The sequence below is a fragment of the Phaseolus vulgaris genome, chromosome 3 (assembly GCF_000499845.2).
Source record: "Phaseolus vulgaris cultivar G19833 chromosome 3, P. vulgaris v2.0, whole genome shotgun sequence".
In the NCBI taxonomy this organism is placed as follows: Eukaryota; Viridiplantae; Streptophyta; class Magnoliopsida; order Fabales; family Fabaceae; genus Phaseolus; species Phaseolus vulgaris.
Genome location: NC_023757.2, coordinates 39,581,714 through 39,598,308, shown reverse-complemented (window position 1 = coordinate 39,598,308; position 16,595 = coordinate 39,581,714). Strand labels below are relative to the sequence as shown.

The window sequence follows — 16,595 nt, the reverse complement described above, 5'->3', positions numbered from 1 at the left end:
TCACACACAAAAAATTATAAATCATTATTCAAATATTAAAATCCAAATGCATGTATTCTATTAAAATATATAAAATAACAAATAACATATAATTATACATAATGAGAATAATAATAATATCAACAAAACATATATAATTATATAAAATAACAAATAAATATAATAAATATAAATTTAACACAAATTTATATTTTTTAGCTTTTCTATTTAAAATACAACAAATTATAGATATTACCTATTAAAAAATCTTCAAACTTTCACACACCAAAAACTATAATTCATTATTAAAATATTTTATAACAACAAAAATAAATTTATGAACTTAATTTATGAACTTACAATCAACTGGATTTGTATCATTTCTAAATCCAAATAACTTCATATATCCCCACACATTTTGAAATAAAAAATCTTCACAAATCATCTATCTCCCCTACCCAAAAATTGTCCAAACATAGCATAAAATATTCTGTAATTAGTCTAACTATTCCCACACGAATTCCAGAGTAGGTCCTTAGGAACAAAAACCATAAGTTTTTTTTATATTAAACTTAAAGAAAGGAATACATTTTGACAGACTGAAACAATCCTGTTTGACAAGTTTAACTACCTACAAATCCAGTCCGCCACAACGGGTAAATGTCCTATTGATAAATTAGAACCAACTTAGTTTTGAGTCAGGATAGATTCATATAGAATAATGTTACACTAACAACAAAATTTACTAGTTTGCGTGGCCAACATTCAACATTGTAAATGAACCACAAAAATAAATATAATGGACAGTAGAAGTATTGGTTGTGGCTGTGCAATGGGCAATAAAAAATTAAATGTGCATAACCATTCTCGTCGGCATACAGTATCTTATTATTATATTCATGCGGTGTCAAATATACGATCAAATACCCATAAGTTAAATGACAAATTCAATAATTACTGTTTTAGAGATACAAAACTACTGTGATTTCTAATCTAAATATTTGGTTTCCAATACTACATTTAAGACCTAGAACTGATGTTCTCAATTTAATTTCCAATGACAAAGGCATTCTACCAAAAATAATTGTTTCACATTAATTAGGGCAAAAACTTTGATTTTCAGTCTAAACACAATTCAAAAAAACACTAAATAAATAGACTGAAAACAGGATGAGTCTACATTGTTTGAAAAGTAAAAAACTAGTTATCATAGGCCACAACGTATAACAAAATCATAAGACTACTGGAAATCAAAGCTCACATTCCAGTAAATGCTTTCTTTGCACCGCTAGAAGATCCTGCAGGAATCACTTTCAAGACATTGAACCTCACTGTCTTGGAGAGTGGCCTGCATAGGTGGTAGAAATAAACAAACATCAGACAGATGCATAAACCTATAAAAATACCCCAAAACAATTACATTCATAAAATCTTACCTGCATTGACCAATAATGACATGATCACCTTCCTTCACACGGAAACAAGGTGATATATGAGCAGGAATATTGGAGTGCCTCTTCTCATACCTTTACATAAAAAAACATTTATAATTACATTTCTGCAATCATAAACATACAAAAATAAACATGGTAGGATAATACCTCTGGTACTTCTTAATAAAATGGAGATAATTCCTCCTAACAACAATAGTCCTATTCATCTTAGCACTGTGACATGTTCCTGCTAGGATACGGCCACGAATAGAGACATTGCCAGTGAAGGGGCACTTCTTGTCAATGTATGTTCCTGTAATAAATCAAAAGGAGTCGGAAATGTTTAAATTACCTATTTAGACAACAGAATTAACCATATCCTTTCATATGAAATAATGAAACATACCATCAAAGAGACGGTTTCATACAGGAATGTGAATTTTAACCTAATTAAAAAATATTCACATCCGAAATTTAACTTGTACAATAATAAAATACACACGGCCAAAACAATAACCTATAGATTTAAATCTCAAAGAACAAACATTAAACAAGAGAAAATTGGGTGAAAGAGAGAGGAGAGATACCTTCGATAGCATCCCTGGGAGTCTTAAATCCAAGACCAATAGATTTCCAAAAACGGTTTCCACCTTTACCAGGTCTCTTCCCCTTGCCAGTTTTCTTCGAGCTGCGAAAGCGGGAAAAATAAGAAAAACTAATCAGCATCAAAACCACTACGTGAAAAACAAAGTTAATTGGTCTTTGTAGTGTGTAGCGTACCTGAGGAACACTTTTGGTTGCTTCAGAAACGCCTTCTCGGTCTGCAATACAAAATAAAGAACAAAATAAACGGAAGATCCACAGAAGAACTAAGGACAATTAACAAAGCTAAATGGAGAGATGGAGGAGAATCGTACTTGTTCAGCCATGCTAAAGGGATTTGATTTCTCGGAGAATGCTGCAGAGGAGAGTGTTGGAGTTGCCGCACCTACAAACCCTAGTCACTTCTCTCACTGTTGTTTCCAGGGAAAACGCCGCTTTTCTTTAGATTTCCAGTTCTGGGCTTTTGGGCTTTTCCTTGTGGGCTGTAAATTTCATATAACATTATTTTTTTTAAAAATAGTTTCATTTTAAGTGCTTTTAAAAAGACAATAATTTAATCAAAATTTATAATAACAATTTTAAAATTTAATTAAGTTTCAAATTCACGATAAATTTTGATATTTTTAGTTAAGTCTATTAATTTTTTTAATATTTAGAAGTTTTATAATATTTAATTAATATCTTTCGCTTAGTTTCATCCGATAATAAGTAACTGATTATGTTAACCACACAAAATTATGTAACTATTATTAACACAAAATAACACCTAAAAACAACAAAGCAAGATGAATAAACAATACACAATACAAATAGTCACGTCACTCAAATATTTAAGGAAAATTAAACAGTAAAAATTCAATTAAAAAGTATAACTTTTTAAAATATTCAATAAAAACTTGATTAAAATATTCAAATTTATCAAAAAAAACTTGAAATCTAATTAAACCTAATTTCAACAATAAATTCTTAACCTTAACAAAAAAATAAGATAAGTGACATTGATTTGATGAAGAAAACTTTCATTAAAATGACGATATATTTTTTCATGGCTGTTAACTAATATTTAAAACTATATTTTTATTTTTATTTTTTTGTTTTTAAAGTTATATTATTAATAATTTTGAAATTGAATGTTATATCATGGCTGTGATATAGAAATTGTGATGTGTAGGATTTGAATAAAACTTTCACATACTTTTCACTCTATTCAAAACCTCACTTTCCTTTTCCCCAACTCTCTAAAATCTTAACAGTTTCCACTTGCCAATCAACATAAATTTTAAAAATCACTATCTCTTGTCTTAGAAACATAGTTATTACTAGTTTGCTAATAAATTCAAATATTATTCCAATTCACTTTTTTAATGTCTCAGTTCCATATTTACATTATCTTTAAAAAGGTTTTAAATTCAACCATCATTAACATAAAGAGAAGAGGGTTACGAAGAAAAGTAATGTTTATTAGAATACTTTATTCTTGCATCAGAAATTAGTAATGGTCCATCAGTATTCGCATCTATGTATTATTATTATTAAACAAATATGCTAAGAACATACTATTGTTATAAAATAAATAAAAAATTTGTGAAATTAAGAATAATTTAAAACTAAAATGTAAAACAATTTTATAAACAATTGAAAATCAAAATTTAATAAGTTTAAGATAATTATTGTAAAAGCCAACAAATTTATCACATTGAACGGTTTATGATAGTATAAATATGCAAATAAAACTCAATTGACAACTGGCAAAATAAATAAAAAATAACAAACGACTTTTTTAAGTGCTTATTAATACACTTAAAATTAAAAATAATGATCATAGAGTATTCTAGCTTGTTTAATTAAGAGTAAAATCTTTCATTCTTTTATAATATAACAACGAATCTTCAATCTTAAGATAGCGAAGATTTTCAATTTTTACAGTTTTAAAATCAAATTGTTAATTACATGTATAAAACAATATCTCTACAATTATTATACAAAGTCGTGCTTAAGTGAAAATATTTACAGAATTGACATAATTGCAATATCCCTTGTAAAAGAACAAAACACCGATTTCATTTCAATACTCTCTAGTAATTCTTAAAGTAACAAAATTATACAAGTAATTTTACAAATAATGAATATCCATCAACTTAATCCCTATTGATTCATGTCAAACAAATTTAAAGAACAATCAATAATTAGAAAATAACAACATATTTGTAATCCTTTTATTTATTTATACTTTAACAACCAGATTAGAGAAAGAATAACATTATAACTATTAAATAAAATAAAAGGATATTGCAATATTGAAACATACAGACCAATGACAACTATTGGAAAAAGGTAATAGAACCGGTACAATATACCTGCATCTCAATTATTGCTTTCTTGAAAGGAAAATTCTTCCTAAAAATAGAGAAATGTTTGATTCAGTTCTTCAATAAAGACCTCACGGACGCCAAATTTAATTCATAAGATGACTAATCTCAATTCTAATGTTGAATTCTATTACCATCCAAGCATAATAAACCGAACTTTGGGGAAGCTCAATTCCAATGCCAATAACGTACAAGTTGTCACATAAACAGTCTTCTTAAAATTTGTGTACAGCATGAGTAAATGAAATCATGCTTCATATAGAAAACTAGGAAAGAACATAATACCATATTGACATCTTGAGTTTCACACCAAATTCTATTTCTTGTGATCGTAATCTTCCTTGACCGCACACTCAACATTGTCTTCTATTTCATTCCATCTGCATTAAGAAACCATGACATTGTTAAAAATTGCAGTTGTAGTTGAAATTGTAACGAAAAATAATTCAAAAATGTTATTAGATACTTAACGCCCATGTTTTTATTTTTAACGTCCATACAACTTACAGTATGGGCAAATAAAAATATAAACTTTCATCATTTAATCTGTATTAACAAGAGAAAAGCTGTTTTATTCAGAAATTAATCCAGAGACCATCATAATTAATGGCAGATAAGATTCACGGTAGCTTATACTTCAATATCACACTGTAGCTTATTCTAAATCAACTTATCAGGTTCAGCCTGACAAGACAATTGAAAACTTTTTCCTCCCCTTAAAAGAGTACTGGGGATATGATCCAACAGGATCCCACACGGAATGAAAATAGCAGACACGTGGTCATGGGAACAGAAACATCCTTAGAAAGAAAGAGAATCAGATATCAGCTTTGCACTCACTCTCACCTACTTACGGGTTGGGATGCCTTTGTATTTTGTAATTATTCACCCCCTCTGCCCCTCGTTAGGAAGCAAGGAGAACTAAGCTTTGAAAGATTATCAAATCCAATTAGCTTAATCATAGTGGTTTAGAAAATCTCTTGTACAAATCTACCCTGTATGCATTTAAACATGTACTTTTCATAATGCAATATATAGATACATTGAAGGTTCTTAGGCATAATTATATATTAATATATCTGAAAGGAATGAGTTAGCGGGAAGTAAGAGTGATATTTACTGAGAAAAAGGTGGCAGTACCTAGGATGATCTAGGCCATGTACAAAGAAGACCAATGGAAATCTTGATTAGAAGAGCTCATCAAATGATACGATAGCCAAATAATTAGAGGCAGGGGTAGACCAGTAAAGGCTCTTCAATTGAAACCATTAGAAAGTATATATAATTAAATGGCCTCTTTAAAGAATTGTTTACAACAGAAACAAACCGGCATCCTTTGACTCATGTACCTGACCCAATGAATAGGATTTTGGTGGTATTATTATCATTTTTTAACAGTTATAATTGTAGGCAAATGCAGTCCAACCTAAAACTGGGATGCTAATCCTAGCTGGGGTTTTAAATAAATTGTGCACAAGAACAGTTTACAAACTCAAAAGTAGAAGAGAAACCTTTTGACGTTTTGGATTTGGTGGGCTTGAGTCAGAATCACCCGGTCTGCGTGATGTCCCAACATCAGTTTCAACCTGCATGTACATAGGCTGATCAGTTTCTTTTCTCTCTTTTTTTAGGAGACGTAGTTACAATACTTAATTTTCACAATTAGACATTCTATGGTTTAACAGGGAAAAAAAGACAATAATAAGAAAATTCTCCTGCATAATCTCGCCTGAATTTTTTGATATATTATATCTGTTCAGCAACTCCGGAGAAAGTGAAACCCAGAGGGATTTGAGTAAAGTATAAAGAAATTGGAATCTTTCAAACAAAATATTCCCTACGTGTGTGTCAAAAGTGAAGAAGCACTCACAATGGGTGAGAGAGGCTTTGGTAGTTGATGTTGACCTAATAGCAAATGTAATCAAGCAAATAAAAATAGAATAAGGAAAGCAAACTATGCACACCTGGGTTGAAGAATCTTGAGCCATGTGATCTTCTGAAGGAATTCCCTCCTCTGACCCTACTTGTTGAGATATGACTGGCATGATTTCACGGAGCATATTTGACAAAAATATTCCTTCTTCACTGACATTAGGTTGTGCTTCAGGGACTTGGGCAGCACCCGTTGATGTTGCAGCATGATCTGAGGTAGAGCCAGCAGCTATTCCTTGTACACTTGAATCTTCCACATGAATTTCTCCACCAGGAAAGAGTGACCTTAATAACTGAAGTACACTGCTTGGTATTTGTCGCTCAGGTTCTTGGTTGTTTTGGGGTCCACTAGCAGCAAGAATATTGATATTTACAACACGAGAATTAGATGGCTCCGGTCTTGTGCTTGGAGTTGATAAGGATCCTACTACAACAGAGTTCAGTGGCAAATTAAATAAAATCAAATTTATCTCTCAACTCTTTACAGTATATATCAGATAATTTTAAAATCGGAAAAATAAGTAGACCATGAGTTATATGAACAGAGGTATTGACTGCTCACAAACTGACAAATTTATATGAGAAACCAATTGAATGATTACAAAGATGGGCTACATGTGAAACCTCTAAGTGCTCCATTCTTGTCCATGGAGTAACAAAAAAATGGGGTCAGTATAATAAAACTAAGTATATTTATAGAAATGATACACTTTAGAAGGTTTGTAGAAGTACCAATATATCTTCCTCACCAAAATGAAAAAAACATATTGAATTCAATAAAATGATTTGAAAGCATGGTTAATCAATCATTCAATCATAAGAATAATCTGGAAGATATCTTTAGTTCATAGAAGAAGAACATCATATCCAGGATAAGGTAAATTTAGTCAGTTATGAGTTTAACCCACTGAATTACTGAAAAACATCACAAAGGGTCATCTATCTTAGGAAAATGAAAGGAACATTGCCATCAAGTGTTTAGGAAAGAATAAATTAGCACTTGAAATTACTTGAATAAATAAGATGGAGAGAATACAGTGTATTCAACTTACACACTGTTTTACCTTTTATAGATGTATATATATATATATATATGTGTGTGTGTGTGTGTGTGTACATATATGTACACATACACACACATATATATGGTTACAAAAAAGAGGCAAGACACTTACCTTAAACCCTAACCCTAAAATTGGGTACATACAAAAAGAAATAATAATAAAAAAATATTACATTTCAACACTCCCCTCAAGCTGGAGAATATATATAGATCATATGCACCAAGCTTGGACATATAAACTGAATCCTAGGTCCTCTTAGAGATTTAGTTAAAATGTCTGAGTTGTTCATTAGAGCTGACAAACTCAGTAATAAGATCCTCGGACAACAAGTTCTATCTAACAAAATGACAATCTCTATATGCTTAGTTCTCTCATGAAACATCGGATTGGAGGCAATATGAAGAGTTGTCTAATTGTCACTATTCATCTCCCATTTTCACAAAATTTCAACTCTTGAAGGAGTTGTTTAATCCACACAAGTTCACAAGTAGCTAGGACCGTAGATCTATATTCAGCTTCTGCACTAGATCGGTTAACAACATTTTGTTTCTTACTTTTCCAAAATATAAGGTTCCCTCCAACAAAAGACTTTAATTCCATTATTTTTGTTTGAACTCAGTTAATGGTTTGAGGTAATTGAGTATGTCTTTGGTTTTTAGTAATTATCACATGTGCTTATTAAAAAGATAATTAATGTTAATATGCAATTATCCCAACTCTACTCACATGTATTCTAAAAGAAGGTTAATTGCATATTAACATTAATTTTTCCTTTTTATAAACATACATGTCAATGAGTAAAGATGAAACATGTGTTTAATTACTTCAATCATTAATGGAGTTCAAACAAAACTAACGGAATTGAAACTTTTGTACTACGACTATTCTTTTTACTTATTGTAGTAAAAATAAAATACATCAATATTTGTTTTACTGAACCACCATTTACCCAGAAAAATAAAATAACCTAATGAGAGAGCATAAAAAAAAAAAAAAAAAAGCGAACCTAGGAGAAATGTTCGCAAAAAAAGAAAAAACCCTCAGTAGTTCATGGGTAGGTCTCCTGAGTCAACACAATTTTGAAAAAAAAATCTAGATAACATGTAAAAACTCCAAGGAAGAGAAAAACATTGAGCTCAAACTGTATGCTTCTGAAACAGCACATGCACTTTATTTATAGAGAAAAAGGAATTAATACAATAGAGATTTGACATCCCCTAATAACAAAGATAAGATACGAGAATAAATGAATAAATAAAAGTTCCTAATAATACATATATAATCTACATATTCCTGATTATATAAGATCAACTCCTTATTTCTAAAATTATAACAATATTCTTGATTGTAAAAATTTCTATAATTATCACAACACTATTATTTCTATAAAATAATTTTCGATGTTTAATCATTGCACTGGAAAACAATGTATAAACAGCTCTCAAGTTTCAAATACAAGACCCAAAAAAAAACAGGAATAAATAACATCAGATTTCATAGCACCAATCAAACGAAATAAGTATTGATTACTTCTCAAATTTTCAATACAGTAGCCAAAAAAAAATAGGAAGAATATAACATCAGATTGCATAGCACCACATCTTCAATCAAAATAAATAAGCATTTATTATTTTAACAAATTATAGAAAGATAGTTTTGGATCACATACTCTGCATACCAACTAGAAAAAAGAATCAAATATTAATCTGAAAACTTCTTGTAACAGGAAGCAATCAGTGGTTTCAGATATTGAAAGACATTTGTTAAATTACCATTCCTTGTAGAATCATCTGTGGTTTGCCTTTCCAACATGGATTCAGTAGTTGATGGTACCGCAGCATTATGTTGACTTGAATGTTGAGATCTCTGTTCACTATTTACATGTCCAGAAGACACATGTTGAAATCTCCCAAGAATTGGATAGTAAAGCCCTATAGAATTACCAGATGATTCCGAGGGTGGACGGACCACCGGACCTGGTACTGCAGCTGCAACCATGGTTCTAATAGGCACTAACCTTACTCCTGGTTCCCCAGCAAAAGATGCATCTGAACGCCTAGAGTTTGCCAGATTAACAGGATTTTCACCTGGATTTCTTTGTACTGAGGCAGGTTGTGTATCATTGCGTTCTTCTTGATTGGTATTGGTTGATGTTGATGAGGTACCTAATTATACAAATGATGTTATATACAAGTTAAAAACATCATGCAAAACAACAGAACCTAGTAGACTAAATATATATATATATATATATATATATATATATATATATATATATATATATATAATGTACCTCGTCGTATCTGTATGTCTATACGCCTAGGGAAAAAGCTTGAACCAAGCCCACTACCTAAACTTGAGTTAGACTGTGCAGCTCCCACAGGGACAGCGCCAAAGCTTGTTCCAGGTTGAAAAGGAAGGGGCTGGAACCATGCAGGTCAATAAGCAAAAGCAGTATGGTCATCGAGACAAGAACTATAGGAAGACAAAAGTACCTGAACCATGATATGGTTAGGACCATTTGGGGATATAAAAACTGCAGGCCCACCATTAACTACCGCTTCAGTCTGCAGAGAAAGTTAATTAGTACTTAGAAGCACAAAACCGAACAAATAACTAACAAGATACCGACAGTGGGAAACCAAGCCTACCGGTGTTTGACCCAAACGCAGTGTCATGGTTGTGCGACCAAGCTCAAGTAAAAATGCACCAAGGTTATAAAACAAAACTCCAGTTCTCAAAGCCCTAGACTGAATGCTTGACCGCAACAATGGATCAGTTATATCTGCTTGGTTCTCTAGCTGCCGTGATAGTTGCTGTGGAAGTATATAATGAACTTGGCAATTTTATATGTTTAGCAGAATAAAGAAAATAGTTATATAACTCCAAATGCCTACTTGCAAACAGTGCAGCAAGAAAGAATAAACACTTCAAATTTTGAATCATTACAAAGTCATGTCAAACACAGAAGAAAAATCTGAGATGTTTTAAAACTCACAAGTAGGCATTCGCCAGCTTGTTCAACAATCATTCGTCTTGTAGAAAGTAAAACTTCTGCCAACAACGTTGGAGATGAAAACCCTTCTGGAGCTGAACCAGATCGTGAAGAAACAGGTCTAGTTTCTACATTCCTCTGAGCCTCAGCTGCTTGGGCAATATCCCCCCCTTCTCTGACTGCCAGTAAAATGTGTCATTCTCAAAGAACAATAATGCAACAGAGCCAATGAAGGATAACTATTAGATTCAACATGGCATGCTTACCAATTGCATCAAATTCATGGCTTATGTGACTTAAATATTGGGACAAAGTTGTCAAAGAATCAGGAATGACCTACAAAGCCATATACAAGAAATAAATTGTTTGATTTCTAGTCAGAAACAGAGGAAAAGGCTCAAAATGTCAAATATAAAAGAATGTGTACACCTGAATGAAACTAAATAAGGATTTAGCACATACAGGAGGCTGCAAAGACCCTAGAGATACTGGCACTGGAGCTCCAAAGGCATTACGTGATCTATCAGACAAAATCCGAAAACCCGATTGTTCGGGTTGAGGATGAGACGAATCAAATATCCCACTAGAGCCTGAAATTCTTCCAGGGCCTTGGGAATCATGCTCCTTCATTCAATCCAATATGCCAAATGAAGTGGAAAAGAATTTCAGATGAATATAAACTTAAAAAGACATGCAAATACCATTTTTTATTGGTCACGGATCATAAATTCATTATAGCACTCCAATACCCAATGGAAAAGGAATGAATATACAGAAAGCTGAATTTACCCTGACATCAATCCCTTCACCACTTGCAAAATTTTGAAGTCCAATGGATCCTAGAACAGCAGAAACGATCTGCACAGGAAAAAGATAAAAATTAAATTTCCAACCGCAAAAGAAAACCTTCAATGTGGCCCCTTTTCTTCAAATTTTAACTATACCCTATTGATTTCAGGTGCAACACCATCACCCTGAAAAGGCACATTGAAAGTCTCAATAAAAACACCAGGAGCTACTTGACTACTGTGACTGAGGCTCGAGCTTGAATTCGGTTCAGTCACTGCAAAATGGAGGTAAGCATGGAGATTAGTATACCTTATCTCTTTTTATTAAGGGTGAGCATGTAGGTAAGCCACAAGACAAGATCAACTAGAAATTTCCTCACCCAGTTCCCCACCCCTTCAAGAAAAAAAATAACAGTGACAATTTTGTGAGTGCTTAAATGGAAAATCATCAAACACGATGACCACTTCTTGAATTTCTCCTTACACAAATAAGGCATGTTCTTGGGAATATTTTCCAACACAATCAGGTAAAAAATTTGTGAAACTAAACTAACCTAGTTTAATTCTTGCAGGTGCACCAGATAAATGGCACTATGAATGTGTGCTTTGATCATCTTACCTGATTCTCCAGGCAAAAAAAAATTAAAAGTTGCAAACCTACTTTGTCCACTTGTTGAATTACAATTCATGTTTTCCCCCAGGCATGCTTTTATTTAGGTATAAAATGGAAACAAACAAACGAGTTTCAAGCTATAACAATATCTTCTTTGCAAGAAAGACCAAGTATATCTTATTTCACCAATTTTCTATTTAAAGAATATTTGCTACAGAAAGAAATAAGAAACCTTCATTATAAATCCTACTAAACAAGAGCACATAACTTTCACATCAATTACGATAGCAAATGATAATGTACATAATCACATCAAACCTGAATGATTGGGCAGACTTCCTGGTGGTGGTAGGTCAGGTTGCCTCACAACCAGATGCAAGGTGTGACCATCTTCAACATCTACTTGTGTTAGGGAGGAAACCCATTTTGAAGATATGAAAAAATAGGGATGTAGTTACAGCATCAAAACTTCTTCGACATAACAAATCATGGATTTTGTGTCTAATCAAATCATAAAAGTGCTTCTTTGTTTTTGTTCATAAAATCAATTACTGAGATAATATTAATATGCTTGGCAAACAAAAAAACAAATTATAACACAGGTCAATGGGCCTACATTTCAACTTCATACTTTTCTGTAAAGGTTCAAGCAATTTGGTACAAAAGTCAAAAGTCTCCACTCCATAGAAATTTTACTGTCATGGCAGTGTCCCTTCTTATCAATCTGATTTTTATGTGCTGCAGCCTTTTTGCCTCAAATCTAAACTCTTGACAAAACTTTTGATCACAATACTGATTACAGATCATGTTTTACAAACACACATAAGAAATTTTATCAAGGTGGATTAAAAATTACTACAGAAGCTAAAGACATAGCCCCTTTCCAGACAAGTAAAAGGAACACAAATTTAACACAAAATAAAGGAAACACCAGATTACATCATATCATTTTGTATTTCCAAAATCCAAGTCTTCTCTCCAGAACTAATAACTACTTAAGGGCAAGATAGCATCTCTTTAAAGCTACATTGGCTTCCTTTGTGAGTCCTTCAACACAGTGGAAAGACAAAGAAACAGGATACGATACGCAGACAGAAGCTGATCATCCTTTAGAACTTTTCCTTGGCAAATTAAGCGTTGCCGTTCAGATAATACTCCAGTTACAGAAGCAATCTGCTCTTTCAGGGCAGGGACCGGCATCTGCAGAACAGGGAATATTGTTGTAGGAAAAGAACAATTAGTAACAGATCTTCAAGCAAGTTGTCAGGTAATTCAAAGAGGCAGCCTTATTATCAGATATCTTTAAAATAGTGTTGCAGTTAAAAAACAAACATATTAGGATGTGTTGGATATGCAGAAAAAAATGGTTTTATTCACAATTTATTTAGGAACTTTTCAAGAATCTACTCTTTCCATGCTTTGGAGAAACTTTTTTAGTTTTTTGCCTATTTTGAAAAACCTATTTAACTATTATAATTTTTTCAATTTTACCGATTATCATGCTTCTAAAAGCAAAGCGGAGCAAGAAGCAAGATACACATACAGAAACAGAAAGTCTTCATAAGAAATTCAAAAAACAAGTCAAGAAGAATGATACGGAGTCAAGGAAAGACCTGTTTATCCACTCTGAGGGTGTACGTTTGAGAATCCAATGTTTTAATCTTTATTTCAATAGTGGTTTCTGAACTTTCAGCACTGTTATTGATTGGGATCTTTTCAGTACCATTACTTCCCATCCTCCACGTACCACGTAATACTCTATAAAATTATATAAGATTGTTGAGCAAATCTTGTGAAACCAATAAAACAATACAAAAAAGAAAAAATGTAACCTGCAGTGTTTGGAAAAACAAAAACACAATTAATAATACTACAGCTGGCTTGCTTACAGCCTGGGTAAAAATTAAATCCTAAGACCTTAATGATATAGAGAACCAGTCCAAAAAGTAACCAGATATGAGGGGAAGCTTCAATTATAAATCGGATTTGTGTAGTATAGTAACCCAGTCCATTTGGGACTAACACTCCCCCATTAGGTTGGAAAGAGAAGACCATCCAGAGGAAAGAATAGTCAAACCAGGCTACTATACATTGACACATAAGAAAAATTAGACAAACCAAAAAAAAAAATACAAGGAAAGAAATGTACACTGCCATATTCGGAAAAGCAGAAACACAATTGACACTGAAGCTGGCTTGCTAACTGCCTGGGTAGAAATCTTATCATAAGGCCATAATAATATAGAGAACCAGTCAAAAAAGTAATCAGATAAGAGGGAAGCCTTAATTTATAAATAAATGGGAGTTGTGTTGCAACCCAGCCAATATGGGGCTGACACTACTCCATCAACCCCATTATGTTGGAAATAGAAGACCATCCAGAGGAAAGGTTAGACAAACCAGGATATGATACATTGACACATAAGATTAGATTTGTGTTTGTTCAGTGAGAAATCATAACGTTTTGAAATGTAGAAAGAGCATGGGCAGTTTAATGCAAAATACAGATTTAAGAAATCAACTCATTTAGAGATGAGGTTTGTTAACTTTGCCAAAGTAAATACATCCACAAAGAAAAGTACGTGGTTAGTTAAAACAAAGAAATCTGAATTATTTTCATAAATCATTTCCTCATTATTCTCATGTATCAAACAGACAAATGTCATTGTCATTATGTAACAACGAAAGGTTATCAATGACAGATGCTGGAATATGCTGGAAGTCAACATTTCTAGCATATAATCACACCATTGCAAGTGGACCTCCCTTCACAAACTAAAGATGGAGGGTCAAAAATAGCCTCATTATAGCATTATGTGTTGAGGCTATAAAGGTTATTTAACAACATTGAATATGATCATTCTATGTAGTTATGATGTACATTAAGACAGTAAATTTGTTTGAACAAACTAGCTTCAAATATGTTAGATTGCATGAAGAGATGGAAGGTAGTGACTGCAGCAGAGCAACCATAAAAGAAGCCCATTTGTAATCAAGAATAAAATGGTTGTCACAATGATAGAAAAAAAGCTCTTGACCCAGAAGAATATATATTCTATTTTCAAAATAAGTTGATTTCAGCAAATATAGATGACATTGATAAATAAAATCTGTGCAGGAAGCCTATTGTTAATTTGTTACATAGAAGCAAGGAGCTCAAATTTCACTTTATATGATTTGGCACTCTCTAAAACACATGCAATTTTGGCTTTGGTACATCTTACCATTACCTATATTCACGTGATTAAGAAAAACTTAACATGCATTTCATCTCGATGTTTTTGAAGCAATAAATAATAACCCATATAACAACAAAAAGAATATCAGCAATGAAACCAGCCACAAAAAAGAAATGCAATCCAAAATAATCACCCGAATAGTCATGCAGTTATGACAAAACAGGAACTACTTCATAGATATTGGTTCTTGGTGTATCTAAAAAAATTCACACAAAAGGAAATCAAAATCACTAAGCAACCAGAGACTGTAACAAATAGAAGAATCGCTCAAACATGCTATGATTAATCATACACACAATACTATCAGGAACAATGCGAATTCATGAACCTAATCTCACTCTCGTCGTTTGAGGAGCGTTCTGGGTATAATTGAAAACCTAGTTGCAAATTGCCAATAACTGGACAATAAACAGTTGCAAGGTATTGGACAATAAAAAGTTGCAACCCTAGGCCGGGATGGCAGTTAAGGGAATAGGAAAAGAAAAGAACAGAAAACAGTGACTGTTAAAGAAACGCGAAATCGGAGAAGAAAACGAAACGAAGAGAGAATAGAAGAACAAAGAAAAAAGACTGAATAAAGAATGAATCTACCTGAGAGCAGAAGGTTGAGGAATGAGTGGTGGAGTTGGGAAATTAGGGATTGAAGGGAGGGGGTGGGTGTTGGTGCAGCCTTGGCGCTTTCACCGCTCTGTTCCGCACTCTACAAAAGATTTTTCACATGAATCAATGTAGAGTGCATGCGGTTCTATTCTGCAACCTGAAGCACTGGATTCTGACCCACCTTTTGGTATCGACTTGTCCTAAGGAAATTGAGTCGGTCGCCGCCATTTTTTCTTTCTTTCTTACAAATAAAATCATGGCTTCAAGATTATGTTTCCTCGTTACAACTAACTAACATATAGTTTTTTTTTTTTTTCTATCAATATTTTAAGCCAAATGTAACTTCCGCCTTCCTTTCCGTTATTTTTTCTGTTATGTTTCTAATATAATTTAAAATAAAAAATTTATTACTTTTTCAATTTTTTATTAAATATATTTTATATATTATTATATTTTTTATTAATTAAATTATAAATATAATTTAGAAACTTATTATTTTAAATTATAAGAAATAAAACTAACAACTTTATTAAAAATTTACGTTTAATGAAGTTGTAATTACTTTATAAAGTTTGGATATTTTTAAAAAATTTAGTATAAAAATATTAAGTATTTAATATATTATAAAACATAAATACAATATTGGGTTCAAGTAAAGTGAGTGTGATAATAAGGACATCTATCAAGCATTTTAAAAATTAACTTCTTCTAAATTCTAAAAATGAAATACATTTTATTATTATTAAATATTAATTTAATATTAGCTGCCATTTTTTTTCTTTTGTCTAAATTAATATACATTGTTAATTTTCAATGCATCTTTATAGAGAGACATTCTCTTATTATTTAAGTTATAAGTATTGAATATATTGATATTTAACCATTTTATATTTTATCCAAAGTAACAACTTAATTTACTTTTAACAAGTTATATGTTCTAATTTAATGTTATTCATTAATTGTTTGAGTTATTTATTTAA

At 32.0% G+C, this 16,595-nt stretch overlaps 2 protein-coding genes across 5 annotated transcripts; both read right to left on the bottom strand.

Moving 5' to 3' along the window:
• Positions 1 to 1,048: 1,048 nt before the first annotated feature.
• On the bottom strand, positions 1,049 to 2,497 carry LOC137807620 (small ribosomal subunit protein uS17). The gene is made up of 6 exons (XM_068608344.1): positions 2,330 to 2,497; positions 2,193 to 2,233; positions 2,000 to 2,100; positions 1,581 to 1,725; positions 1,416 to 1,505; positions 1,049 to 1,327 (listed from the first exon to the last, which is right to left on the bottom strand). Exons 1-6 carry the CDS (start codon positions 2,339 to 2,341, stop codon positions 1,237 to 1,239), a joined length of 480 nt encoding a protein of 159 aa, XP_068464445.1. The 5' UTR covers positions 2,342 to 2,497; the 3' UTR covers positions 1,049 to 1,236.
• A 1,761-nt stretch (positions 2,498 to 4,258) lies between these two features.
• On the bottom strand, positions 4,259 to 15,887 carry LOC137807619 (ubiquitin-like domain-containing protein CIP73). Of its 4 annotated transcripts, none has more exons than XR_011080561.1 (17): positions 15,607 to 15,885; positions 13,390 to 13,534; positions 12,859 to 12,976; positions 12,095 to 12,175; positions 11,320 to 11,438; positions 11,165 to 11,233; positions 10,838 to 10,999; positions 10,642 to 10,711; positions 10,379 to 10,554; positions 10,032 to 10,196; positions 9,876 to 9,947; positions 9,674 to 9,803; positions 9,153 to 9,545; positions 6,349 to 6,743; positions 5,896 to 5,970; positions 4,670 to 4,764; positions 4,259 to 4,412 (listed from the first exon to the last, which is right to left on the bottom strand). XR_011080561.1 is itself a non-coding variant. In XM_068608342.1 (16 exons), exons 2-16 carry the CDS (start codon positions 13,510 to 13,512, stop codon positions 4,756 to 4,758), a joined length of 2,157 nt encoding a protein of 718 aa, XP_068464443.1. In that variant the 5' UTR covers positions 13,513 to 13,534; positions 15,607 to 15,887; the 3' UTR covers positions 4,493 to 4,755. The 4 variants fall into 4 exon arrangements, 2 of the variants coding, with proteins under 2 accessions (XP_068464443.1, XP_068464444.1); XR_011080562.1 differs by having other exon boundaries at positions 6,349 to 6,740; XM_068608342.1 differs by lacking the exon at positions 4,259 to 4,412 and having other exon boundaries at positions 4,493 to 4,764; positions 15,607 to 15,887.
• Positions 15,888 to 16,595: the final 708 nt, after the last annotated feature.